At 51.6% G+C, this 25538-nt stretch overlaps 1 protein-coding gene across 9 annotated transcripts in view; it reads right to left on the minus strand.

Annotated features, from left to right (window-relative positions):
- Positions 1-25538, minus strand: part of ADCK1 (aarF domain containing kinase 1) — a 181024-nt gene that overhangs the window by 34029 nt on the left and 121457 nt on the right. For 6 of the 9 annotated variants that reach the window (XM_027572201.2, XM_027572202.2, XM_027572206.2 and 3 more), the window contains 5 exons: positions 22296-22412; positions 9192-9341; positions 7793-7990; positions 3052-3245; positions 9-1670 (listed from right to left, as the gene is read on the minus strand). In XM_027572201.2, coding sequence (XP_027428002.1) covers positions 1499-1670; positions 3052-3245; positions 7793-7990; positions 9192-9341; positions 22296-22412 — 831 coding nt within the window. In that variant the 3' untranslated portion in view covers positions 9-1498. Of the gene's footprint in view, positions 1-8; positions 1671-3051; positions 3246-7792; positions 7991-9191; positions 9342-22295; positions 22413-25538 lie in introns of those variants that run through there. The other 3 variants (XR_003515977.2, XR_003515976.2, XM_027572205.2) reach the window with 1 other exon arrangement.

Raw genomic sequence — 25538 nt, forward strand, 5'->3', positions numbered from 1 at the left:
AAAGTGAAAAGCAAGTAACCATTACCTTGAACAAAAAGGACATTTATATTTACTTCAGTGGCTTTAAAAGACACCACAAAATATAATATGCAGCGTGCATCCTCATGATTAATAACAGATCTTGCAGATTATTCTCTCAGGTCTCTGGGTGCATCCAACTGGTCACTAAGAACAATTAATTCTTTCAGGAAATAGAGGGATTGCAAATAATCTCTGGTCAGTGGAAAATCTGCTTGTTGTATTATGAATAAAGAGAAGAGGAGACTCAAATTTAGTAGTTTCCTGCCCCTGTGAATGGAGTGAAGTAAGATCAGAGAGACTCAAATACAATGACCGTCCGTGAGCACAGGTGCTCAATAATAGTAGGACCTGCCAAATGGACCTGGAGTTACAGCAGTTCAGGGAGGTCCCAGAAACAGGAGCAGATGATTGAGTGGGGGCCGGGCAACTCTGGCAGGTGGGCAAGAGGTGGAAACATGGAGTCCAGATAGGTGACAGGGAGATTTCAGAGTGGAACCCTAGCCACAGTGGCTGAGGCTTACACTACAGTCTCCAGGACGGGCATCAAATGATGAACCAAAGGGCTAAGTCAGGAAGCAATGAGTAGAACGAAGCAGGTGCCTGCTCACAGGGAATGTGGTGAGAACCCAGGGAAACCCAAGTCAGAGGCTTCAACAGAGCCTCTGAGTTCCTGACCACAGTCTCAGAGTCTTGGAAAGGAAGAAACACCTACAAGGGGCAGGAAGTGGTCACAAAGGGAAAGGCTGGAAGGATGACAGGGGCAAGATGACAAGTAGAACAGAGTGGCCCACGGCATCCAGGTCCACTCTTACCTAACGGCCAGTGTGGATTCACTCCCAATCTAGAATAAAAATCCCACAAACAAAGCCCTTCCCTGCGACCCTGAAGGGGTTTTTATTGAAACACCAAAGGGGTCACCAGGACAGCCAGGAACTCATGCCTTGGATGCCAAGTCACCTTGCTCAGGTGCAACACCTCTGGGAATGACAGGGCAAGGAGAGGGAATCCATTCCGAGCAACTCAGAAACTGTGCGCTCTTCCAACAAAATCCAACTTCCCACAAGTTAAATGTAGAAATTCACGTAGGAAGTCAGTGAATTCGTGGTCCATCCTGACAGTAGGAATGGTTACTGGAAGTAGGGGGACATGCAGCTCCATGGCGCCCACGAAGGGACATCCAGCCCAGTGGTGCCCACCAGGAGTGGGAAACAGACTGTTTATGCTGTCTCCCTGGATAAGGAGAGCAACCTCTCATGTAGGGCAGCTTGTACAGCCTATGAGACAAGGCCTACGGTGTAGGAGAGGGATTCTGGAGGTGGAGTGTAATGGTGCCAGGGACAATGACTGTGGAGCTCCAGGCTACCATGTGACAGAAACAGGGCACCTGGCTGGGGACATGACAAAAGAATGAGGAGTGAAAAGTGCACTTGCCCACCACAGAGTCACCCTGGAAAGGGAAAGGGGACAGCAAGTCCGCTCAGTACAAAGTGGGCAACAGCCGGCAAAGCAGGGCCAAGACCCAGCTGGCCAACCTCAACTCCTTCACACGCAGAATGAGTTCATGAAGGTTGATCTGCCATAAGTTGAAGGCCTCTCTGAAAGAGATCTGGGTCCTTCTGAAGAACGAGCAGGCGTTCTTCTTCTTGTGCCTGCAGGAGGGACAAGAAGGAAGGAGAGAACCAGAGATAAATGGGCAAGAAGCACTCATTATCACTTAGAACAATGGAAGGTCGTGGCTTAGCCTACTCACCAGACCCCCGCCCTGGTGGATGACTCCTGGTTACATGATCATGCCACTGCCCACCCAGGGACCAGAAGAACTCAAATACTCTACAGGAGCTTTCCAGATCAAGTGGGGTAAACAAAAGCAGTTGTTTCATTGGGCATCAAAGGCCTAGTGGACCCACCCACTAGGCAGAACATTCCCACCTTTCCCTTTTTCCATATGTTTAGTAAATACATGCCAATCCTGAACCTCCAAAACTCAAATATAAAAGCTTTCCCAAACTTTCTGAGGCTAAATCACCTGGAAACTAGGTCAGGTGGTCCTGAGAGGCTGAGCCCAGTATGGAGTCAGCCCACAGCTCAATCCCTTCTGCACTAACAAGAGGACGGGATGGAAACTGGTGTTTATGGTAATGATCCATTCAAGACTTGGTTTCCAGAACGCTCAAAGGAAGAATAAATCATGTTCAGCCCTAACTGTGTGCAGTCTATTTTGCTATAATCTAATTCTAATCTAATCTAATATTTGATCATGGGTGCATGATATACATGGCCAACGCTCCCTTCACCAGACACTTTGCCAGAATGACCCACTCCCTGCATAGGATGGATGGGAGTTGACCCCAGCCTTGGGCTCCCCTCTCAGATGAGAAAATTCAGCCAGAGCATGGCTCTTCCCATGTATCTGCACACTCAGGAAGAAGGGCCTAGAACCCTCACTTCTCTAGCAATATCTCCCTGAGGAAGCACCTTCCCTCCCTTCACCAACACTCCAAGGGTACTGAGGCATCTGAAAAGATCTGAGATCCCCAGTGAGCCTGCTGGCAACACTCCCGAGTCATGGCCACACCTGCAGGGAAAGAACACTGGCTTTGCTGCCTAGCCAATGCTGGGGAGACAGGTCCTGGGACCAGTTAGAGATGGGATGCACATCAGGGTGTCCTGATTCCAAGTCCAGGGGATACTTGGGTGGGACTGAGACTCTCAGAAAACATTTCAAAATTTACTGAGGGTAAGAATCACCTGGAAAGCTTAACTAGGAGGGTGACGTCCTAGAACCCACCAATTTGACAAAGTACAGGTGGCTCTCTGGACCACTCAAACATACCGCCCGGAACCGGGGAATTCGCTGGAGTCATTTCCTGCCCCGAACTCTTCCTCCAAGGAGAGCTGGAGACTGGGGAGCTCAGACAGGGCCCTGGGGACTGGTGGGAGAAAGTGGAGGCCAACAGTACACCCCCCACCCCCTGCCCTGGGGCAGGCCAGAGAGCTGGGAGGGGAGGAGAGGCCGAAGCCTGCACTCACGCAGCCAGCGCTCTGATGCAGCAACGTGACATGCTGAGGAAGGAGCTGGCCCTGGCACGGGTGCCCAGGGCGACCTCAATGCCACGGAGCAGGTCATTGGTCTTGAAGATGAGCAGCATCTGGCGAGGCACATGGTTGAGGAGCTGGCTGATCTGGGGGAGGTAGCTGGCTGCATTGTCGCGGATCTCTGCGTCCTGAAGCAGCAACAGGGAGACAGATGTGGGGAGCTGGTGTGGAGAGTGGGGCCCAGGGTGGTAGGTGTCAGGGCAGCTGGTGGCTGAGGGGCTGCAAGGAAGTTCCAGGAGGGAGCTCCTAGCATGGCTGCCTCAGCACCACTAGGAACCTCCCCAGGGGGAAGCTCAGCACAAGGGGCTTCGTAGTCCAACAAGACGTGGATGAGACATCTCACCCCAACTTCTGGCCAAGCACTGGATGCAGTACAAGAACACATCATCAGGGGCCTCTGCCATCCCTGGCTCCCCACAGGTCACCAATACCCATCCTTCAAGCCTACAAGCCTGTACTGACTGGGGCAGGAAGTCTGCTTCCTCACCAATCCCTAGATGAGGCTGGACTTAGCCAGCCTCTCAGCCCAGGGGTTCACCTGTGTGTTACTCCCCAAAGCTTTTTCCCACTTGCCACCAATTTCAGGCCAGGCTTAGAAGGAGCCCTGGAAGCTGGTACCTTCTGTGTCATGTCCCCCATCCCTTCAGCCAAGCTCAGGCTGGTACAGTTCATAGATCTGAGCTCCTGGCCCCAACCCAACTCTAAAGTCCTGCTCTATATCCTACCTGACTCTGCAGCCCACCAGACCTACCCAGAGCCCCTGCTGCCCACACAGCCACTGCCCATCACTGACCTCCATGCTGAGCCAGTCTCAGCCAGCCCAGTGCTGGAGGTCCCAAAGCCCAAAGAGCAGGAGCCAGGGGTAGCCCTTACCCCACCCTGGTGTCTGAGTATGAAGTCTGGCCTCCCACCCTTCCCTGTCCCTGAACTCCGCATGGCTCTGGGCAAACAACGGCCCCCAGCCAGAGCCCTGAGCACGACAGTACACCTCTGACCTCTTCTCAGTCCCCAGAGAAAATGCTTGCAGGCATTAACTCATTTGATCCTCATGACAACCCTTTCAGGCAAGTGTATCACCCCCATTTGAGAGGAGGAAACCGAGGCACTGAGAAGTTAGGCACCCCGCACAGGGGCCACAGCTAGTAAGTGGTGAGTTGGGATTTGAACCCCTACAGTCCAGCTCCCGAGCCCATGCCCTCACCACGAGGCTCTACTGCCTCTCACCTCCCAGCAGGACTGTGACCCTGGGTAAGTCCTTTCATCTCTTCTAACCCAGTGTCCTCACCTAAAAAGTGGAAATGCTCATACCCTCCATGCCCACATCCCAGCTGGACCAAAAGGGTCAGCAGAGATAAGGAATGGGGAGACGCTTGGTGCTAATCAAAGTCACAAGGTGGGGCCCGGCTGTGCTGCCAAAGGCTTCCCCACATGGCCACCTTCTGTGCACAAGCAGGACTCTCAGCCCTTTCTGGAACATGTGTGTGCTGCTGATAACTGAGTCGCTGTGAAACTCAAAATGTCCCTCAGGCAGGAGCTATCAGACTGGAACATCTCAAAACGAAGCCAGACACTGAGGCTGGCTGTCTCCTCGCTGCCTCCCCCCACAGCCGCGGGTCATCCTGCCTGAGGGCTAAGGCCAGATCAAGGTCTTGCTCACCACAGGGACTCCCCCTCAGCAAAGTTCAGACTGGCCTGGAGACAGTCCCTCTTGGCTCCTCTCAAGCAAAGAGAGGCACCTGCACACACCCTGACTCGCTCTGGGGATATCTCTTCAAGCTTGGACTATCCTGCTGGTGACTATCTACAGCAGACCCCGCTGGGTGCCTGCCCAACAGCCATTCCCCATTCTCCTTTCTCAAAAGAGCTACATTTTTTTCACTTGACCCCTTGGGGCTGTGCTCTTCAGGGAGGCAGAGCCCCTCCCTAGCCCCAGGGGGGATCTTGACTGATCTCAGCCATTGTCCGGTCGGCTCTGAGCACGAGGCCTCTGCCAAGTGATTGGCTCAGGCATGGATATGAGACACAATTCTGGCCAATGAGACCAAGGGGGATCTGTCGGGGGACTTCTGGGAAAGGTTTTCCTGTTTTTAAGAAACAATATATGAGAAGAAAAGGCCCCTAATTCCCACCTCTGGACATCAGGGCTTTTTGCCCAAAGTGAGCAACTAGAGTCCATGTCTCCAGAACCAACTTGAATATCCCTCTATTAGATGTAGTCCCAGGACCTTATAAAAAGATATACAAGACAGTATCCTTGCCTTCCAGGTACTCACCAACTAGTTGGAGAATTCATACAAGTACGCAAAAGGCTACTCTTCGAGAGAGTTTACGGTGCACGCACATGAGTGAGACAAGTGTTAAGGGGCCACTTTCAGCAAAGGTGATGAGAAGAGGCTTCCTGGCTGGCCTATGGACCAAACTGTGTCCCTCTCAAATCACTATGTTGCAGGCCTAACCCCAGTGTGCCTCTAAAGGGGTAATCAAAGTTAAGTGACTTCATAAAGGTGGGGCCCTAACCCAACAGGACTGATGTCCTTAGGAGGAGAGGAAGAGACACCAGGAGTGTGTCCACACAGAAGAAAGGCCATGTGAGCACACAGCAAGAAGGCAGCCGTCTGCAAGTCAGGGAGAGAGGCTGCACCAGAAATCAACCTGCCGATAACTTGATCTTGGACTTCCAGCCTCCAGAACCATGAGAAAATAGATTTCTGTTGTACAAGCCACCTCGTCGGTGGTGTTCTATTACAGCAACCCTGGCAGACTAAGACAGCAGCATTTATGCTGGGTCTTTATAAGTGAGTAAGAACACAAAATAAAATTCTAACTCAGTTAATGAAAACACATATCATATACGAAGTACCTACTGTGCACCATATGATCTCGTCCATCCTTGAGGCTTTAAATACCATGTACACGCTGAAAACCTCCAAATTTATATCTTTTGCTTGCTGAGCTCCAAGCTTGACTGCCCACGATGCCTCTATGTGAATGCTCTAACTTCTGCCTCCCGATCCCCAACTAGGTCCTTCCCAAAGTCTTCCCTATGTCAGGAAGTAGCTCCCCCTACCCTATAACCTACCCCAAAAAACTGTGTTGCAACTTTGACTCCTCCCTCTGCCTCCTCTCCACACCCAAGTCGACAGAAAGGCCTCTCAGTCTTACATCCAAAGTTCACCTTGGCTCTTCTGCTTCCCTCCACCTCCACTGCCTTTAGCGTGGTCTGCGCCCCCATCACCTCCCAGCCTCCTGACCAACTGCCCCATTGCTCATCTTGTTCCCTCCAGATACTTAAAATAACAACTCTGAGCACATTCTTCTCCTGATTGAAACCTGTCAAAGGCTTTGCTTTGTTGAGAACTAATCCAAACTTCTTCCCATGGCTTATGAGGCCCCGTGTGAAGCTCCCTCTGCCCAGCACCCCAAATTCTTCTCATTCCAGCACCCACCTCGCCACACTCCAGACCGTGCCAACACTTCCTCTCCCTGCCCTGGCGCATCGCATGCCCTCTCCTGGAATGCTCTCTCCAAGCTCTGCCTGTGCTGCCTTCCTTGTCCTCCAGAATGCTCAGCATATCTCTGAGCACCCAATCTACAGCACCCCCATTACTCACCCTGCCTGTTGCCTCCAGTGTCTGCAACCTGCAAGTATTCCATTTACCTGTTTGCTCACTTGTCTACTGTCTGTCTCCCTCAACCACAGAGCAGATCACATGGAAGGCCTGTCTGTTGATCATTGGATCCCCAGCACCTAGTCTCAGTTCCAGCAAAAACGAATGTTTGTTTGATGAACAAGTTTCAGGAACCATGGGGAGGCACTTTCCACACATTATCAATAAAACAGAAATTATCATCCCTATTTTACGAAGAAGGGAGATGGTCTCTCTTTAAAGCCATGCAAGCCTGGGGCTGCTGGCGGTCATCACTGCCACCAAGCTTGCTGGGGAATGAGGTCAATTTGCAGGAAAGCAGAGCCAAGAGATGGCTAGAGGTGGCCTTTTTGGTGACATCATTTAAGATTCCATCCAGCCGTTCCATCATTTAAGATTCCATCCAATTATAAGGCAGCTTCCAGGGGAGGACCATGGGGCTCTGAGAGGGGAGGAGAACCACCCAAGGTCTGTCTGGTTGCACAAGTGGGACCTGTCCCTTGTGGTGAGCAGGGACCTCGGCAGAGTCCAAGCGGTCCCCACGTGGCTATGGGCAAGTCTGCACGGGTCTGGCCAACTGACAGACTGGGAAGACAGAAGCCAATTCCATGAGAGAATGAGGAGTCTGGGAAGGAGGTAGCTAGGAGTACAGGGAGGAGGGGCTGCTAGGACCAGTCTCAGCCCAGGCTCCATGGGATTCTCATCTAGATCCAATGGAGAAATGAACAACAAAGAGAGACCCAAAAAAGCTGTTTTAACAGCCACACACTCGTGGAGGACAATGGGACCTGTGTGTGCTCAGACCTGCCTCAGTGCTGCATGAAGAATTGAGGTGCCCCCCCACCCCGTAGGGAGACATATAGGAAGCTTGTGAGGGGCACAAGTGGAACCAGACTTACTGATGAGACAGTCCCTGGGGATTCCCGAAAATCCTGGAGGAGAACTGGGGGCTGGAAGGGGTCCAAAGGCCACCCGTGGCCCCATCCCCCACATTCAGGAGAAGGCAAGGCCAGGAGGGGTCCACCTACCTCTGTGGCGGTGACCGGAGCTTGGCCAATGCCCCTGTTGACCGAGTCCCAAGACCGGGCAGTCAGCATGCAGGCAAACAAGGGGTAGAGCTCCCCGGCTCCCAGGCGCTGGCTGTACTTCTTCACCTTCTTCATGTCAGTCCAGATCAGCGACTGCCAGAGGTGGCAGTAATCCAGGCGGAAGTCGTCTGTGAGCACCTGAGGTGGGGGACCATGTGGCAGAACCTGAGCCTCCTTTCCCCACGGAAGACCTAGCCCCTGGCTGGTGGACACTGCGAAGGGGGACTGATGAATACTGGAGCTCCTGTGCATCATCCGCTTCTCCCCCAAAGTTCAGCCATCCCCAAGGGTCCAACGTGAAAGCTACCATCTGGCTGGCCTTGGTCCTGAGTGGCCAAGGTCACTAATTGCCCATCAAAATCACATTCCCCGCCTCCCTCCTAGTTAGATGCAGCCCTCTGCCTGAGCTCCGACCGATGCAATGTGGCAGAAGTTCCATGTTCAGCTCCTGAAAACCTTCCCATGCATGCTCCTCCAAGCCCTCACCCCCACTGCTGGAAGATGAGGAGACCACCCCCAGGGAAGCCTGGGGGGGCAGAGCCTCGGTCAGCCCCTGCCTTCAGACACCTCCACCTACCCGGGACAGGTATGTGGAGGAGCAATTAGACATCTGTTGTGTCTGGGCGATCATGCGTGTGGGGTTGTGTGACAGCAGCTAGCCTACCTTAAACTAATGTACCCAATGTCACTGAGCCTTTCAAAAGAGGCCAAGATTTTGGGAGGTGAGATCAGGACTCTGAGAGGAGGAGCAGGAGACCATTGGGGAAACCTGTCCAGAACCCTCTGCCATGGACTCAAGACAGACCCTGGATTCTGGCATTGGCAGTGAACTTTGCAACTTCCAAGCAGAAGCTCATGGCTCATCTGAACCAGATGAGTCTCAAGTTCCAGAGGACAGAGGCTGGGCCCATCCAGCCCCTATCAGCTTCGGGTCCCCTTTCCCACTGCATATTACCTCCTCCCTGGGGCTGAGTGACCCCCTTCCCCTGAAGTCCCACCTCATCGAGGGGCAGCTTACTTCACAGTGGGCTGACCTGGGCTTCCCGGGGAAGTACAGTGTTCACAGCTGACAAAGCACCTGCACGGACCCAGGCACATCCCCGTCTACTCCCCACAGCAGCCCGTGAATGAGGTGTTACCGACCTCATTTGACTGGAGAGAACTCGTATGATGGGACTTGCACAAAATGACGGCTCTAGGGGCAGGGCAGGGCAGGGCCTCCCCATCCACCCCGGCTATCTGCTTCCCATGTGTGAGGCCGATCGGGGAGTGGAGCGAGCTCTGATCCCAGGCAGACCCACAGCCCCTGGGCTGGCTGGGTGGGAACGGCCTCCCCTACCTGGTAGAGCCCGTGGTCCAGCAGGATGATCTCCGCCTTCCCTGTGTCCGGGCGCTTCCGCACCAGCACGTTGCCAGGGTGCGGGTCGCAGTGCACGAAGCCATTGACAAAAATCATCTCACTGTACATCTTGCCCAGGTGGCGCGAGATCTGAAAGAGAAAGGATGTGGGTGGGAGTTATGCCACCTTAACACCTGTCTTGGAGACTTCGACTCTGGCCCCTGAATCCGGTCACTTTCAAGAGGCAGGCCAGAGGCACCAGGTGGGCCTGGGCAGTCATGGCAGGAGTGATGGCCTGTGATCATACAGTTCTTGAGTTTAAGACAGAAGTTCAGTGCTAACCCTGTTCTTCTCAACTTCAGCGGCATGTAGAATCACCTAGAACTCAGAAGTGTTGGAGGTGGGCCCCAGACATCAGCATCTGTCATCAAGTTCCCAAGGTGATCGTAATACACAGCAAGGTAGAACCACCGCTTCTAGCATTTCCAAAGGCTGTAAATACCACCCCAACCCCCTACCTCCACTCTTTCCCGATCCTTCTCTTCCCTATTCTCTTCTCAATCTCTTCATTTTCTCCCCAAAGCTGAAGATGGGCTGGAAAGCCGGGGTGGGATCATCCCAAATTCCCCTTCTCCCAAGAGCAAAGCTAGATGGCTATGGGTGAGGGATACGTGACCCTGGCACCCCCTAGTGCTGTCCCACCAGCTCCAAGACAGTCCCAGGAGGACCCAGAGTCACAAGCCCTGCTCCCCTCTCCCTCGCACCTCCCTTCGCACCTCCCCGCCAGGGCCCAGTGTTAATCTGATTTATGAGGTCTGCACAGAAGAAATGACACTGGAGAGGCCATTTAAATCATCCTGTCACTGCTGCCCTCCCTGTTGAGGCGGTCTTCTTATCTCTACTCCCTTTTTATTAAAGCTAAAAGCCTCTTCCCAGCTAGGGAACAGCTGCTGAATAGTGCCAGACCTGGGCCCACAGATGGCCTGCCAATGGGTTTCCAGAGGACAAAGAGATACTCGACTCACAAAGCTGATCCCCAGGACCCACTCTGCCCTTGACACTGCTCTCAGTCCCTGATGGACCCCATGGTCACTAGCAAACATATCCCAGCCAGAGGAGAGGAGCTGGGGCCCATGGATGGTGGGGGAACAGAGGAGTAGGGTGTTTGCTTGGTCTACAAAGCCCTGCACAACCAGGACCAGCCTCCCCGCCTCATCTCATCTCATGCCACAGTGATGCTAAAGCCACCTCTGCTCTCTTTCTCTTCTCCAATGGCCCTGTGCTTTCCTACCTCAGGGCCTTTGCACATGATCATCCCTCTCCCAAGAGCCTTCCTCCCATCTTCACTTCACCTAGTTTACCCCTCTCTTCCTTCCCATCCCAGCTCAGCATCACCTCTCTGGAGAAGCCTTCCTTGACCTCCTGGCCTAGATGAGGTTCTCCTGCCACAAACTCTCATCGAACTCTGTACTTTTCTTTCATGGTACTAGGACATTATTTGTATCATTATTTGTTAATGACCATGTAGCCCACTATTTTAAGCTCCCAAGATGGCAGAGACTGGTTCTGTTTTGTTAAATGGCTTTACTGAGGTATAATTTACATACCATCAACTGGCTCTATGACGCATCCACTTAACTATAACAGGCCAAACGTGAATATAGGACTCTACCTTCAACATGAATGAGACCCTGTGTTTTTTTGAGATGCTGTGGTTCCTGTCTTGATACTTATCCTAACCCCATGAATCTCTTCTGAATCCCAATCAATTACAATTGGTCCCAAAATAAATCTTCAAGAATAACCTTACTATAGCAATAGCTGACATCCTTATGTCAGCTTTAAAAGTAGGTACAATTACGATCCCCATTTTGCAGATAAGGAGCTGTCATTCCTCGAGGTTCAACTTACACAGAGCCACAGGGCTACCCAGAGGTAGAGCCAGGATTCAAGCTAGGTATGACCCCACCACCTCCTAGCAGCCACACTACCTACAGGCTCACACCAACCTCTGCACTTGCCAAGTGAACTGTGTGACCTTAACAAGTTGCTTCTCTCAGCTTCAGTAAAGAGGTTGTCTGGGTCCTGACACATATCCGATGTTGCACTAGGTGAAATGAATGCCCAGTACTCTGCGGGCACTTGGAGGACCTCGCCCCAGGTCGAGTTCTTAGCCTCGGACTGAGATGTCAGCAGCCCCAGGGCCACCATTTTCTGTTTCCTCGGAGAGGGGCCCCAGCTAGAGCTGGTCCTGGCTGAGCCAGCAAGTCCCCTTCTGAGAAGCCCTTTTGTTAGGCTCTTCGGAGCTCCATGGAGCCATGCTCCGAAAGGCTGCATTTGCCAAACCAATTGCATTTATTAAGTAATAATTCATTTTTATTTGTCAAGGACGCATATAAGGTCCAATCAGGGCTCCTGATCAGCCCAAGATAAGCAGTACAGCCAGACTGAGCTGACAGAATGCCAGCCAACAGCAGAGAAATGACATTTCATTTAGTCTGGGCAGACCTGTCATAGGGAGATGTATGATCTCCTCTGAGCTTTCTGAAATATTGCTAATCGCTCTGGGCCCCCTATTACTACATTGAAAGATGACCCCTAAGGGTCTGGGGACTCAGGATGGGGGAGCCCTTGCCCACGAGGAGTGAGCTGCTACTAGAGAAGGAAGAGGGGCTGCCAACTATATAGCTCATATATACACAAGCAAAGCCATCAAGTGGCCCTCCCCATTTCAACACCCCATCCAGCTGCTCCTACTTGGGTGTCTTACAATTTGGGAGCTGTTCCTGATGTTCACTTTAACCAGATTTCACCAACATAGATAGATATGGAAGGCACAGACAAGACAGAAAACCAGCGTAGGCCACCAGCTTCACTCTGGTGCCATCTTGGTATGGCCACCTAGGACATGCCTGATCTGGGGGACAAGTCACCTCCCTTCTCAGTCTGGGTCTAAGTTCCCTTAACAGCTAAGGGATTAATTCCATCTGCTCTACTTCCTCACAAGGTAACCTCAACATTCAAGGTCAAAATGTGACCACATCTGAGAAAGTACTTTATACACTATATGCTATATATTATATACTATACTATATACTATATACTATAAATTGCTTATATTACTATATAAGACACAAATATGTTTGTTGTAATGTGGTAGCTTATTATTTAAAACTTGGGGAAAAAATGTACCCATTATCACTTTCATCAAAGTATAATTTTCAAAAAGTTAAAAACATAACTCATAAAAATACAGAATAAACACATGTCAAAGATTGTTTAATTTACCAATAAAGGAGCAAATAAGAAGGGAGAGCTGGTTCAGAGAATTTTGAGGGACTCTTTATTTATGGGAATTTAAACAGGAATAAGAGACTAAGATTCCTGGATTCGATATAAAACTGGTTATTGTCCTACAGAGCAATAAGGAAATCATAACCTTTGAGGTTATCTTTTCTACCGGGCAGAAATTATTTGCATCTCTACCAGATAAGATCTACAGGTTGACGTATGACTTCAGTCTGAGCCCTTAATGAATTGTCAATAGCAGAGTCAAACACAAGTACATTCCCCTAGATATTAAAAAGCCCTCGGTGCACTGCCTGAACAATGCCCAAGAATGACTTTGAAAGGATACACTGCACACTCTTGGCCTTAATTTCTAAATTTTGGGTAATTTTTCTTCACATCTATCAGAGTTGCAGTAAATAGTTTCTGGGCACCAATCTGCCCAGAGAAGGCAGCCAGCCCCCTCCTACTCACGGAGACCCCGAGGATCCCATAAGAAACCCAAGGCCATCACTGGGCACACAACCCTCTTTCCCAGCCCCTTGCCATAATAGTTTAGCTATGTCTCGTGATTAAGAGCAAACAATTGTAAATACGGTAATGAACATGGGGATGCAGATATCTCTACCAGATACTGATGCCATTACCTTCAGATATACACCCAGAATGAACTGCTGACTCATATGGTAGTACCGTTTGTAATTTTTGGAGGAACCTTCACAGTACTTTCCGCAGTGGCTGCATCAGTTTGCCTTCCCACCAAGAATGTACGAGCATTCTCTTTTTTCCACGTCCTCGCCAACACTTTTCTCTCTTAGCTTCCTGAGGACCATTCTAACAGGGGTGAGGTGATATCTCCTTGGGGTTTAGATTTGTATTTCACTAACAATGCGTGATGCTGAGCACCTTTTCATGTACCTGTTGGCTCCTTGTATGTCTTCTTTGGGAAACTGTCTGTTCTGTTCCTCTAAAGCTGTCCCTTGCCCTGTGACAGTAGCATCTGCACTAAGACAGGGGAATGCCACCATCTTAGAATGGTATTAGCCAACACTCTGGGCCAAACACCATTCTGGACGCTTGCCACGGACTCACAGCCATCCTCTGCAGTAGACAGCCGAAGCAAGAAATGGAAAAAGGCAAAGAAGCTTGGTCACCCAGCTAGCAGTGAGTGAAACCGGGCTCCAAACCCAGGTGGCCTGGGTCCAGTGAACAAGCTGTCAATCACCTGCTCTCTCCTGCCTCTGCATTGACGGGGAAGCTCCTGCCTGGAGGCGAGGGCTGAGGTGAAACCCTCTGAAGGTCCGCGGGGCATCCAAGAAGGCATTCCATTTGGATTCTCCAAAAGAGTCTCAGAGGGAAATCTAGGACTGCTTCTCTAACCAAAAAACTCATTGTTAACTAACACCATAGTATAGCTCTTTTTAGAAAAAAAGTCACTGACAAGTCTTTTCGTTGTTCTATGTAAAAAGAACGTGCCATTCATGTAAGTGACTTTAGTAAATACGCAATGCCTTTATTCCCTGACAGTGAGGAGGTACCAAAAAAAAAAAAAAAGTATCTATAAAAAGGTTGAGTAAAGAATTAATTTAGTAAATAATATTTAAATCAAGGAGTTATTTTTGGATTTTTCTCAAAACTTGAATTGGCTGAAAGTGCTTTAATTATTCTATAATTGCATGGATTAATTTATTCCCACCCCCAAGGGAAAGTCTATTGATGTTCTTGGGGGGTGTCGTGCAAGCAAGGCCAAGATCTCTCAAAGAAATAGGAGGTTGGTGTTGCAGGATATTAATAATCACGTGAGTAGCCTGATGTTAAGTATAAAGAGGTTAATAATTCAAATTCTCCTTGTTTTTCCGTCAGTTTATGGCCAGGCTTCTTGAAGCACCACAGCCTAAAGGACCAGGATTTTATTCTCGGCCCTCACCCCACCCCAGGGAACTTCCCTGGGAATACATGAACCTCAGATTACTTGCTGCTGCCCAGCGAGGCCAAATCATGGACAGCGTCAATCTTGAACTAGCCAGCCCAGAGATGAAATTCCTGAATGTGAAGGCGTGGGGAACCTCTTCAACCACACACAGTGCTGGGAGACGTGGCAAGTGGGTTAATTATAGGAAGCCGGGGGGTTACTCTAATTTTGGAGCTTGGCGAAAGCTTCTCTGGGTTAGGCTTACAGTGGACATCACCCGAGAGCCAGGACGTAGGCTATCCCCAAGGCCAATAAGGCCTCCTCAGGTCTCCTGGCCAGACAGATTCAAAGGGTCTCAGTGACCAAAGGGATTGGGTCCTAAGAGCCATGACTATTGAAGACACAGTGAAGGAAGAGCTGTCAACACTTGACATCCCCTGCCTTGGGCAACAACGCACTCCAGAGAAATACTTCCCCATCCTCCCACCTGACCTGGGTCAATATAAGAAATGTGGAAAGGGTTTCTTCCCTACACATTTCCTCTTTCTGGCAAGGGGCCCTGAGGGCTGGAATTCCAATGTAATAACAACTTGGAGTTGAGCATGTCCTGGGGCCACTGCACCAAACGCTTCATGTTTCAATCATCAAACAATCCTATAGGGTTTTCTCCTGCCCCCCACTTTATAACAGGCAGCTGGGGCTTCCAGAGTGACTGGTTCATAAGTTGCAGAGCCAGTACCAGAGTCCAGGAAGGCTGTCTCCACTCCTAACACCCCTGCTGTTGGGGAAAGAATCTCCAAGAACCCATCTTGTGCACCGAGATCTCTCGAACATCCCCACACTTCTCAAGATTTGGTCTGACACGTTATGGAGTTCTATATGAGGACAATGGAAGGAGATGTTTTGTTTCTAGTGATTTCCGTAAGCAGGATCCTTCGTGCCTCTTCAGCTTCGCTCCCCTGGTCCTCTGGGCACTTTCTACCACAGAGCCAGAGGCCCATGAAGTGGGAGACAACGCCGAGGAAAAATAAGTGTGGTATTCAACACAGGGAGACTGGGGCCTAACTGCAGCATGGCCTTTACAGATGGGGGAGGTCACCATTTGCTCAATCGATGACTGCTGCTTATTTTCCAAGTTTATGTACCCACGACAACAGAGGTAGGTGGAAAGGAAGGGGGCAAAGAGTCTCAGGAAGACATGCCTCTGTGAATAACAACATCATGAATTATACATGATCTCACACAGGGCCTCCTGGGTGGCTCAGTCAGTTAAGCGTCTGCCTTTGGCTCAGATCATGATCCCAGGGTCCTGGGATCAAGCCCCGCATCCATCGGGCTCCCTGCTCAGCGGGGAGTCTGCTTCTCCCACTCCCTCTGCCCCTCCCCCTGTTTGGGCTCTCTCTCTCTCAAATAAATAAATAACCTAAAAAATAAAATAAAATTAATTAATTAAATACATGATCTTACACAACTTCACAGCCTACAGTCTACACAACGACCCTATGAAGTCAGTATTGTTGGGACTCCAACTGCACAGATGTGGACAATCACTCAGAGTTCAAGTAACTTACCCAACGGAGCCTGGCCAGCAAATGGTAGAGCCAGGCATAACCCCAGGGCACCCAAACTTTGAAACCCTCTGCCCCTCCCGCCACAGCACTCAGCCTCCCCTTCTGCCATGCTCTGTGCATCCCTCTGGTACAGCACTTACATGCAGTGCCTGCACACAGTAGGTGTGTGACAAACATCTGCTGAAAGATACATTTGAGACCCTTCTGCGGCTCCCAGAATGACCTGGAATGGATGAAGTGAAGAAGCATGGCAAGGGCTTCTGGCTAACCGTGGCAGACTGAACCTATGCACTGACCCCACTCCCTCCCCGACCCCACGAAGAGGGCTAAAAGAAAAGAAGAATACAAATACAAAGAGCCCCTAACAACAGAGAGAGCAGACAGAAAGAGATGAGCAAGACTGCCTTTGCCGGGGGGGGGGGGGGGGGGGGGGGGGGGGGGGGGACGGACACGTGGGACAGACAGCTACTGAGACCTGTCTTAGCCAGCAAGACAACAAGGGACCCTAAGCTGGCAACAGGGGAGCTTGAAGTTTGCCCCAAGCCCACAGAGGCTCAGCAACCGAAGGCCCCTGACACCTCTGAAAACCAGAGTTGGGGGTCTTGAAAAAGGAGGATTCGTGGGAAGGCTTTCAAAGTATGATCTGAACCCCTGATCCCCACCCCACCACCACCCCCACTCTGACTCAAGGCGAGATCTACTTTCTGGAGAGGTAAAAAGATAGACTCTGGAGGCCACACCACATACCATGAGGTCCAACCCAAAGACAGAGGACTGAATCAAAGTCCAGCCAATGACCCCTGGGAGCTCCCTGCTCTCTTCCCCTAGCTGGCCCCCAGGCATCTCTCGCAAGCTCCCCATCTCTGCACCTACCCCCACTCTTCATAGACAGCAGGTGTCTGCCTACCAGACCCCAGTCCCCATCCCCACCTCCCCAAAACTCCCAACTTGGTCACCTTTCTTTCTAGCTAATTTCACACAAATCCAATTGGGCCTCAGCCCAGGCAGGGTCTTAAACACACACTCACTGAAATCCAATTAACCTTCGATAAAAGGTCTGCAATCGACAGTCGTCCTATGGCTTGAGGAGGCTCCATCCAGCCTAGGAAAGCGTGCTCCTGCTCGACCTTTACTTTTAATAAAATCAGTGACAGTCACTGTCACTAGCTCTTAATGTGACTGGCAAATATGATCACCAGGGCAGGCCCTCAGTAATATGCAGCTTCTGGGTGCAGAGACTCAAACAAAAGAGGGCCCCCCCAGGCTGCTGCCCACCCCCCCAGGCCTCAGGCTCCCTGGATGAGTGAGCACACTCAGGCTAGAGCTGCCCCGTGCTTGGAGGCTGGCCTTGTGGTCGTGGTTCCTGGACTCCAGTCAGTGTCTGAACCACATGAAGAGCCTGTTAAAACGCAGATTCTTGCAACCCTTTCCACTCCAGATTCTGATGAGTCAGTCTGGGGTGCAGCAGGAATCTGCATTATTAAATAAGCTCCCTTTGGAGATTCTGAAATAGATGGTTGAAGTCTTAGCTCCCAGCAAGCCAAGAATCACTGTTGTGTAAAATATCCAAGCAGGACGTACCCTTAGAGTCCAGCTAATCCAATGCCTTCAATAAGAAAACTGAGGCCCAGAGAGGGGGAGTGATTTGTGCAAGGTCACAGAGCGAGCCACTGGCAGAACGGGGGCTGAAACGCAGGCATTTCTCTCCCTGAGTCTTTGGGTACTGGCTACTTAGAATGGTCTTTAGGCCCTCACATGCTAGGCCCAGCGAGGCTGGAATGCTGCACGGTGGGGAGCCTCTTCAAAGTGGAGTGGGGCCGACTCAACAAGTGGTTGGAGGGGTCTGGAACCATCCTCACCCACCTGGAAAGCGACTCCTTTTACAGCCACTTCCTGAGTCCCAACTTCAAGCTGAGTCACCCACCTGTGGCAGCCAAGATGCCACTAAACACCCTATCGCCCAGGATTTGGGATGAGATATTTGCCCCTTGTCACTTCCGGCTATCCCATACTTCCCTCCCCAAGGACACTCACAGTCAGCCTGTCCTAAGGAGGGCTTCTTCACTCCAGGGACCAACTCTCTGAGTCCCACAGTCCTCAGGAGACTTTAGAACCTCAGAAGTCTGTTAGAAACTTTCAGTCACATGGAGTCTCCCGTACATCCCCCTTCCCCATTCCCAACCCCCCACCACCCACACCCACCCACCCCTACCCCCACACGCTCATGCCCCACTAGTCTTCTGTGAGACCTGCAACTCTGATGCTGCTTGATATGAGACATACGGATTAGTTTCTGTAAAGTCGGGCCTGTCCCCTGTCTCCTCCCAACCGATGGTCAGCGACAGCACAGTAGAGCACACAGGCCACACCTGCCCACTGCCCAGCCTGAGGTCTCTGCAGCAGTATTTAATGACAACATTCCAGAATACCAAAGAGGCTCCCAGGTCATACAAACCCCAGAAGCCAGGGCCAGGGGGGACTGAGGAATTATGTAATCGAGACAGTGTGGTGCTATTACAAGGATGGATCAATAGACCAATGGAAGAGAACACAGCTTCCAGAAAATACCCACAGGTGACTGATGACAGGTGCATGGGATTCTGCTTATATGAAGTTCAGTAGTGAACGGAAGTGATCTCTGGCGACAGTCAGAAAGGCAACTCTGGGGGGGTGAGGAAGCCTGCCAGAGGGCTAGAAACGATTCGCATCTTTATCTGGCTGGAGATTACATAGCAGATGCATATGAAAATGGTGGAAGTGTACCATCAGGATCTGGGAGCTCCCCTCTCTGAGTCTCCAATTCTTCACCTGCAAATAGAGGCACTAAGCCCTCCCTCCTAAGCTTACAGTATAGAAAGCATCTGGCACACAGTTGGGCAGTCGGTAAACACTAACCATATAAGGAGGTAAAGGAGGAAAGGACAGGGTCCAGTGATGGTAATAATCATGAAAACAATAATCAACTAACCACCAATCTGGAGGGCCACCCACACCCCGGCGCTGTGCTCTGTACGGCTCACACACCGCTTGTCTACTCATCTCTCTAAAAGGGGAACAGTGTTTGTATGAAATGGAAAAAAAAAAACATGCCTGACATGAGTTCAAGGAAGAAAGGCTGCATTCAGTGAGGGCCCGCGTGGTGGGCAGAGCTTCTTAGTCAGCACTGCACTCGTCTCTTCAAGGAGTTACTGATGAGGCCGTCACTCTCGGGGCGGCGGGGGGGGGGGGGGGAGGGGGGGGGGCTGGTTCCAATGCAGCCAGAGTCCAATCCCTGGGAGGGGGATGGAGAAGGTGGAGAAGTAAGAACATCCAGCAGACCTGTGTTCAAATGCTTGGCTCTGCCCCCACTAGCTGTGTGAGGTTGGCAAGTTGTTCAACCTCTCTGAGCTTTAGCTTTCTCATCCAATCATGGGGTTATGGTCTCTCATCTCACCCTTGGCAGGCCAGCTGTAAGGAGTAGAGATTACATGTGCCATGTGTCTGGCACAGATTAGTTATAATTATTGTTATTTCTGTTATTGTTTTCCCCAAATCACTCTGATATCGGCCTGCCCGACCCTGCATGTCCACAGAAAACAAAAAACCAACACTCTGCCCCAATCCTGCCTCCCAGAGGCTAACCCAGGGCGTGAGGCCGGCTGATTTATTCTCCATTAATTCACAGGGTGTTCACCAAGGGTCTGCTCTGCCCGGACCACTGGCCTTATCTGCAAGGACGTTTAAAGAGGGCAGGAGGCAGGAGCAGATGAACCCGGGCTCTTGGGCTCTCAGAGGGCAGCCCCCTGCCCAGCCCCCACAGGTCCCCTCCCTTCAGCCCCACTGCCCCTTCCTCCCAGGCACCTCGCTCAGCCTTGAGAGCAGGCAACTACAGCAGATCACATCTTTGTTTGCACCTGTCTTTGAAAAATCAAAGCTGCCTCTGATAAAACACCATTGCAGTCCTGGACTCAGTGTATCCAAAGAGATTAATGGATTTGGGGGCGCTGCTGAAATGAAAATCCCACCGCAGCAGCAGTAAGTAAATGCTGGTAACCTGGCGGGGGAGGGGAAGGTATGAGGCCTGTGGCATCTTTCCTGATCCCCGTTAAGGCTGTTCAGGAAAAGCTGGAGGGGATCTCCCTTCCTCTCCCTCCCCCTGCTCACTGGAGCCAAAGATTTTGTACCCAAGGGTCCCGGTGGGCAGAGGATCCCTGGCTAGATGTCTAGGGACACACCCCACCCCAACCACCAGTGGAGGAGATGGGCAAGCAGGTCTCTCCCTCCCTCCTGCGCAGGAGATCGACCCCAACACCCTCCCAGGCCCACTAGTTGTGCTAGTACTGTGCCACTGGCCCAGTGACCTCGGGAGAGGCATCCACTGCTCTCCCTCGGAGCGCCCTGCCATCCGGTAAGTGGAGGGCTGAATTAAAACAGTCCTTCTCTTATCCTTTCCCAACCCCCAGAGGGAGACCTCTTCCAGAAAAGCCCACCAGGCAACTCCAGTGACAGCAGAGCAGGGGGTGGGAGGGCCTGGTGCCTGTCCGGCCTCCCCACCTTGCACACACATACCCTGAGGCCCCCAACGGTTCTGGGAGCATCATTCCCTGAGTTCCCAGGAGGCCAAGGCCAGCTGTGGCTGAGCCCTTCCCAGCCATGTCCCCAGCAGCAGTGCCCCACGCTCTGACGCAACCTCTCCTTTTACGAACTAAAAAACAGTGGAGTCAGAGGGGCTTGGGTTTCAATCCCAGCTCTACGAGCTGTGTGACCTTGGACAAGTTACCTTCCCTCCCTGAATCTCTGATTCCTCATCAGAAGAATGAAGACATTAAGACCTGCCTCCCAGGTTTATTATGGAAAAAAGCACTTGGTACAGCAAGTTGGGCATTCAAAAAACACAAGGAAATAAAGGAGGAAGAAGGAAAGGACAGAGCCCAAAGATAATGAAAACAACAAAATCTTGCTACCATACTGGAGCATGAAGTACCTGCCAGGCACGGTGCTCAGCACTCGTGTGGCCCTCACAACCTTCTTAGAAGGAGGTCTTTGTCCGCATCGGCAGAGGCCACACAGGCACTCAGAGGCCTGAGCTCCCAAGGTGCACCCTCTCCTACCATTCCACTGGCTCATCTGCTGAGCCAAGCGGTAGTTTCCCCCCTCCGGGCCATCCCACCACTGGGACCACAGGCTCATCTTCATATGTTGCCTGGGGTGGGAGGAAGGAAAGAGCATTCACCTGTCTCCATTGCTTCCTCTCGCCCACCCAGAGCGGTGGATCACATCACTGCACTCCTCAACCCCGTTCGTGACTCCCCAGTACCTTTGAGATCCTGCCCAACATCTTCACTACCTGCCCCCACCCTATTTTTCCACACTCCCCTGGAAATCCTGCCAAACTTCACCATTCCCTTCCCCTTCCTTGCGGTGCCATCACTACCCCCAACCCCTCCACCCTGACACACACACACACTCAGCAAATCCCTGCTCATCCTACCGGGGAAGCTGACGGGCAGCAGAAGCAAGCACCTCCTCCGTGTAGTTCCCTGGGGTCTCGCTCACACCCCTCCCGCTGCCCAGGGGAGCTTGTAAGGATTTAGGTGTGGATCTAACAGCAACACTAGGTGGTGAGCTCCTTAAAGAAGGGAATGCTGCCTGGCCCCCTCTGAAGTCCCCTACCTAGCTCAGAGGAGGGACTATAAAAATGATGGGTGTCGTTGAAAAAGTACAACTCCATCATTACCTGTGGGACCCTACGGCAACCAAGAAGAAGAAAATGGGGTACAGGCCTCAACCCCACCGGCCAGCTTTCTTTCCCTGAGACCAATGGGGTGGGAGGCGGGAGACAGAAGCCTTCCTTTTCTTGTAGCTTTGTGAAGTAGAAACAGTTGGCTCCTGCTGTCCCCTGCTGGCCTGACCCCCTTGAGGTCTAGGGAGCAGCAGGGAGAGGGGAGGGCAGGAGGAGAGAGGAGGTTGTGCCCAGGCCCCACAGGGCCAGAAGCAGTTAAGTCCCACGGATTTCACACCACTGGTCTCTGGGGCCGCTCAGCTCTGTGGGGCTCAGATGGTACAGGAGGACAGACGGTAGTCACTTGTTGGGGCACGAGCTGCAAGAAGGGGCTCAGCATGGGCCTGCACCCCACTGTGTGCAGCCAGGCCCAGCTTTAGGAGACAGGGCAGAGGGCTGTACCAGATACCCTGGGAGGATGCTTTGTGCTCAGAGATACTGTAATTCTTCAGACAACAGACAACAGTTCTTCCGTTCCAAGGCAGTGAGATCTCACAGGGACACACCTGCCCTCAGTGGGCAGCCCCGACCACGCCCGTGTCCCTCCACAGCAGCCGTGAGCTCAAGCTCACCTCGTTGACGTCAATCTTGTTTCTCTCCATGTAGTCTCTGTCATTGACCTGGCCGCCGTCCACAAACTCCATCAGAAGGACCCGCTTGGTGGACAGCTCCCAGTAGATGCGGGGGACCTGGAAGAGGCAAGGGCAGGTCAGAAGGGCTGGCAGGCCTGCAGCTAAAGGCCAGGACCACAGAGAGGCACAGTGAGCCAGGCAAGGGCAGATTCTCCTCCCAGGAACATGAGACAAAGCCCAAGGGGGACCGAGCAGTGACAGGCAGGGTCAGGGGTGGGGCAAGCCACACTGCCTCCTCCACCAGGTAGGCCCTCGGGCCCTCCTTTAGAGCCCCCCTCCTGCTTAGGGACCAGAGAATGGCTTCCCCACCCTCCTCAATGCCTCCAGACACCATCAAGAGCCAAAAATTGGGACTTAGGGAACCAGGTGAGGAACCCCTCATACCTGAGCCAGACCTGGCACTGAAATCTATTTCCCTCTCTCACCAGGCCCATTGCAGGCTCCTCACGTGAATCTCAACCTTCTGCCCCAGTTTTTACACTTTTGCAATGGATGTATTACATGTCTAGGTCTACGAATGAACGAACGAACAAATGACCGAATTTTTACTGGGTGAAAAATCTTTCAGTCAGGAGGTCCTGAGTTTTCTCATGCCCGTCTCCTACAAGTCTCCTGTGGCAGATAATGCTGGATCCTAACCCAGCAGCTACTCCCGGTCCTCCTCTCCCCTCCACTAGGGAGACAGGAGAAACTATACACTTTCCCTGCCCACCTTGCAATAGCTATGGCCTCGTGACACAGTGCTGGCGTAGGAAACATACATGGAGGCCTGCTAGGGGCTCTGGGAAGGTTTTTCTTTTCTTCATAAAAAGGGACGTGCCTAGGTGGCTCAGTTGGTTGAGCATCTGACTTGGGCTCAGGTTATGATCTCCGGGTCCTGGGATTGAGCCCCACATCAGGCTCCCTGCTCAGAGGGGGGGCCTACTTCCCCCTCTCCTCTCTGCTCCTCCCCAGTGCTGGTGTGCGCTCTCTCCCTCCCCCTCTCAAATTAAATAATGGGGTCTTAAAAAAAAAGGGGGGGTGGAATGTTTGTAAATGGTGCAACTCTTCTTACCCTCCTTTCCTACCTTGAAAGTGAATGTGATACCTGGAGCTGCAGCAGCTATCTTGCAACCATGAGGAAAAGTCCAAGAAAATCAGAGATGCTGGCCCTGATACCATCACACCACTAACACAATATCAGCAGGCAACTGCTGTACTCCTTCTTGCCATGTGAGGAAAATAAGTCTTTTTTTGTTTAAGACACTCTAAATTGTGCTGTTGGTTACTTGCAGACAAACGCATTCCTAATTAATATGCTCTCCAACTCCCTCTGACTCTAAGAACACCCAGTGGCCAAAAAGAGAACAGATTTCCCCAGCATGAGACAAGAATTGGGACTGCACCAAGGGCTGCTGGGTTGCCCGATGAGTGACTGACAGCCAAGAGCACCCCCACTGCCAGGAGGGAGGAATGACTGGGATATCGGCATGCCACGTTTCCCGAACAACTCATGATGGGCTTGTTTTCACTTACAAATAAAACAAGATAGAAAAAGAAAGAAAGAAACAAGGGCAGTTAATTCAACGGTTTGGGGGAATAAGGACTTCCCTCATCTTGACCCCCAAAACTCATCTAGCAATAAGACCACAGCCCTCAAGTCAAGAATCCTATTTTCCTTCCTCATTCTGCAAATACTACCATGTCTTAACCCATCCACTTAACCTCCAGTGCCTCAGTTTTCCTTATCACAAAGGACTGTTCCTTCCCCATCTCAAGAAGGAGCTCTGAGGATGCTTGGGGCTGCAAACATGCGCGAAACACTCCAGGGTCCCTGGAACAAAGGTTCCAACTGAAGTCAAGGTGCCATTGTGGTTTGCCACTTTCCTGCAGTTCTTGCCATTTGAAAATCTGGGCTAGTAGAGAAATCTGTGACTCTCTATGACTGTGAGCTTAAAATTCAGTCTTGCGTGGCACTTTTCACAAGCTATCTTTAAAAATATGAGTGAAAGTTTGCTGTTGTTGGCTGTGGCTTCCAAATGGAAGGGACATATTTTTGAGGTTAAGTTCTTTTCTCGGTTTGTTTGGAAACCTAAGCTTGGCAGAGGGTGCCTGGGGCTCTGGCGACACGAGGTCAGACCCCCATCTGGGCCTGCCTGGGGCAACGGGGAAAACCACTTGAAAGAGCCACAGATGGAAAGAGAAACCCCAAAGTCTGGAGACTCTCTGAGCTTGTTAATCAGGGCGGTGGAAGCGCTGCACTCCCCCCTCCTCTACCTTTCTCCCCAGCCTCCCTCCCAATGCAAGTGTCCTGTCAGATGACACAATGGCCCCTGCGGCAGCAGCTTAGATCTGAAACGACAGAATACCAAACCCGGGAGGTAGAGAGGTTTATCATGGGAGCTCAGAGAGGACCGCAAACTGGCCCTTGACAACTACATCACAGAAATGACTACAAAATGCAAATCTGCTCCCTGCTCACTTAGGAGAAACTTGGCTTGACTGTGGGACCTAAGGTCGATGACTTGCCCCTAAATCACCCTATGGGCAGGAGGGTTTGGGAGCATAAGCTGAAATTCACCCCAGCACCCATGTTTCATCCCCATGCCTTCTGCTCCTTCCATCAAAGTGGAGAAAGATGAAAGAGAATCATTCTAAAGAGGCAATGAGAAGAACCCTCCCATGGCCCCCCACAAACAAAACTCAACCCAGGGAGGTCGTGGCCAGGGGGACCCACTGACCCCACAGGCAGGTTCACACCCTGGCCATCAGAACTTTGAGTTCAATAGTCTAACTCCTTGACACAAATCAGAGGCCCCACTCCCATGGGCTCCACCTGCCCCCCCACCCCATGCTGGGACCAATCCTGATCCCAAGAAGGAAGGCACAGATTATGGAAAATTCCAGCCCGAGAACCTGGGCCTCAGCCTCATAGTCTGGCCCTGACCCCATGGTTCCATTCTGTTCCTGTGCTTTGGTCAACACACCTGTGATGCAGGCCCTGGTTCGCCTGGGCCCGTGCCCATCCCCTGGGGAGCCCAGGGAAGCAGAGCACAGACCCCGAGGAAGATTGCCAGGCTGGAGCCCTGGCTTTGCTCCTTCCAAGCGGCGTGACCTTGGGTAGGTTTTATAACCGGAGCACCAGCTTCCCACCTGTAAAATGGCAATGACAATACAGCGAAGTAATATTCCCAATTTCTTACT

This window comes from Zalophus californianus, chromosome 6, assembly GCF_009762305.2.
Source record: "Zalophus californianus isolate mZalCal1 chromosome 6, mZalCal1.pri.v2, whole genome shotgun sequence".
In the NCBI taxonomy this organism is placed as follows: domain Eukaryota; kingdom Metazoa; phylum Chordata; class Mammalia; order Carnivora; family Otariidae; genus Zalophus; species Zalophus californianus.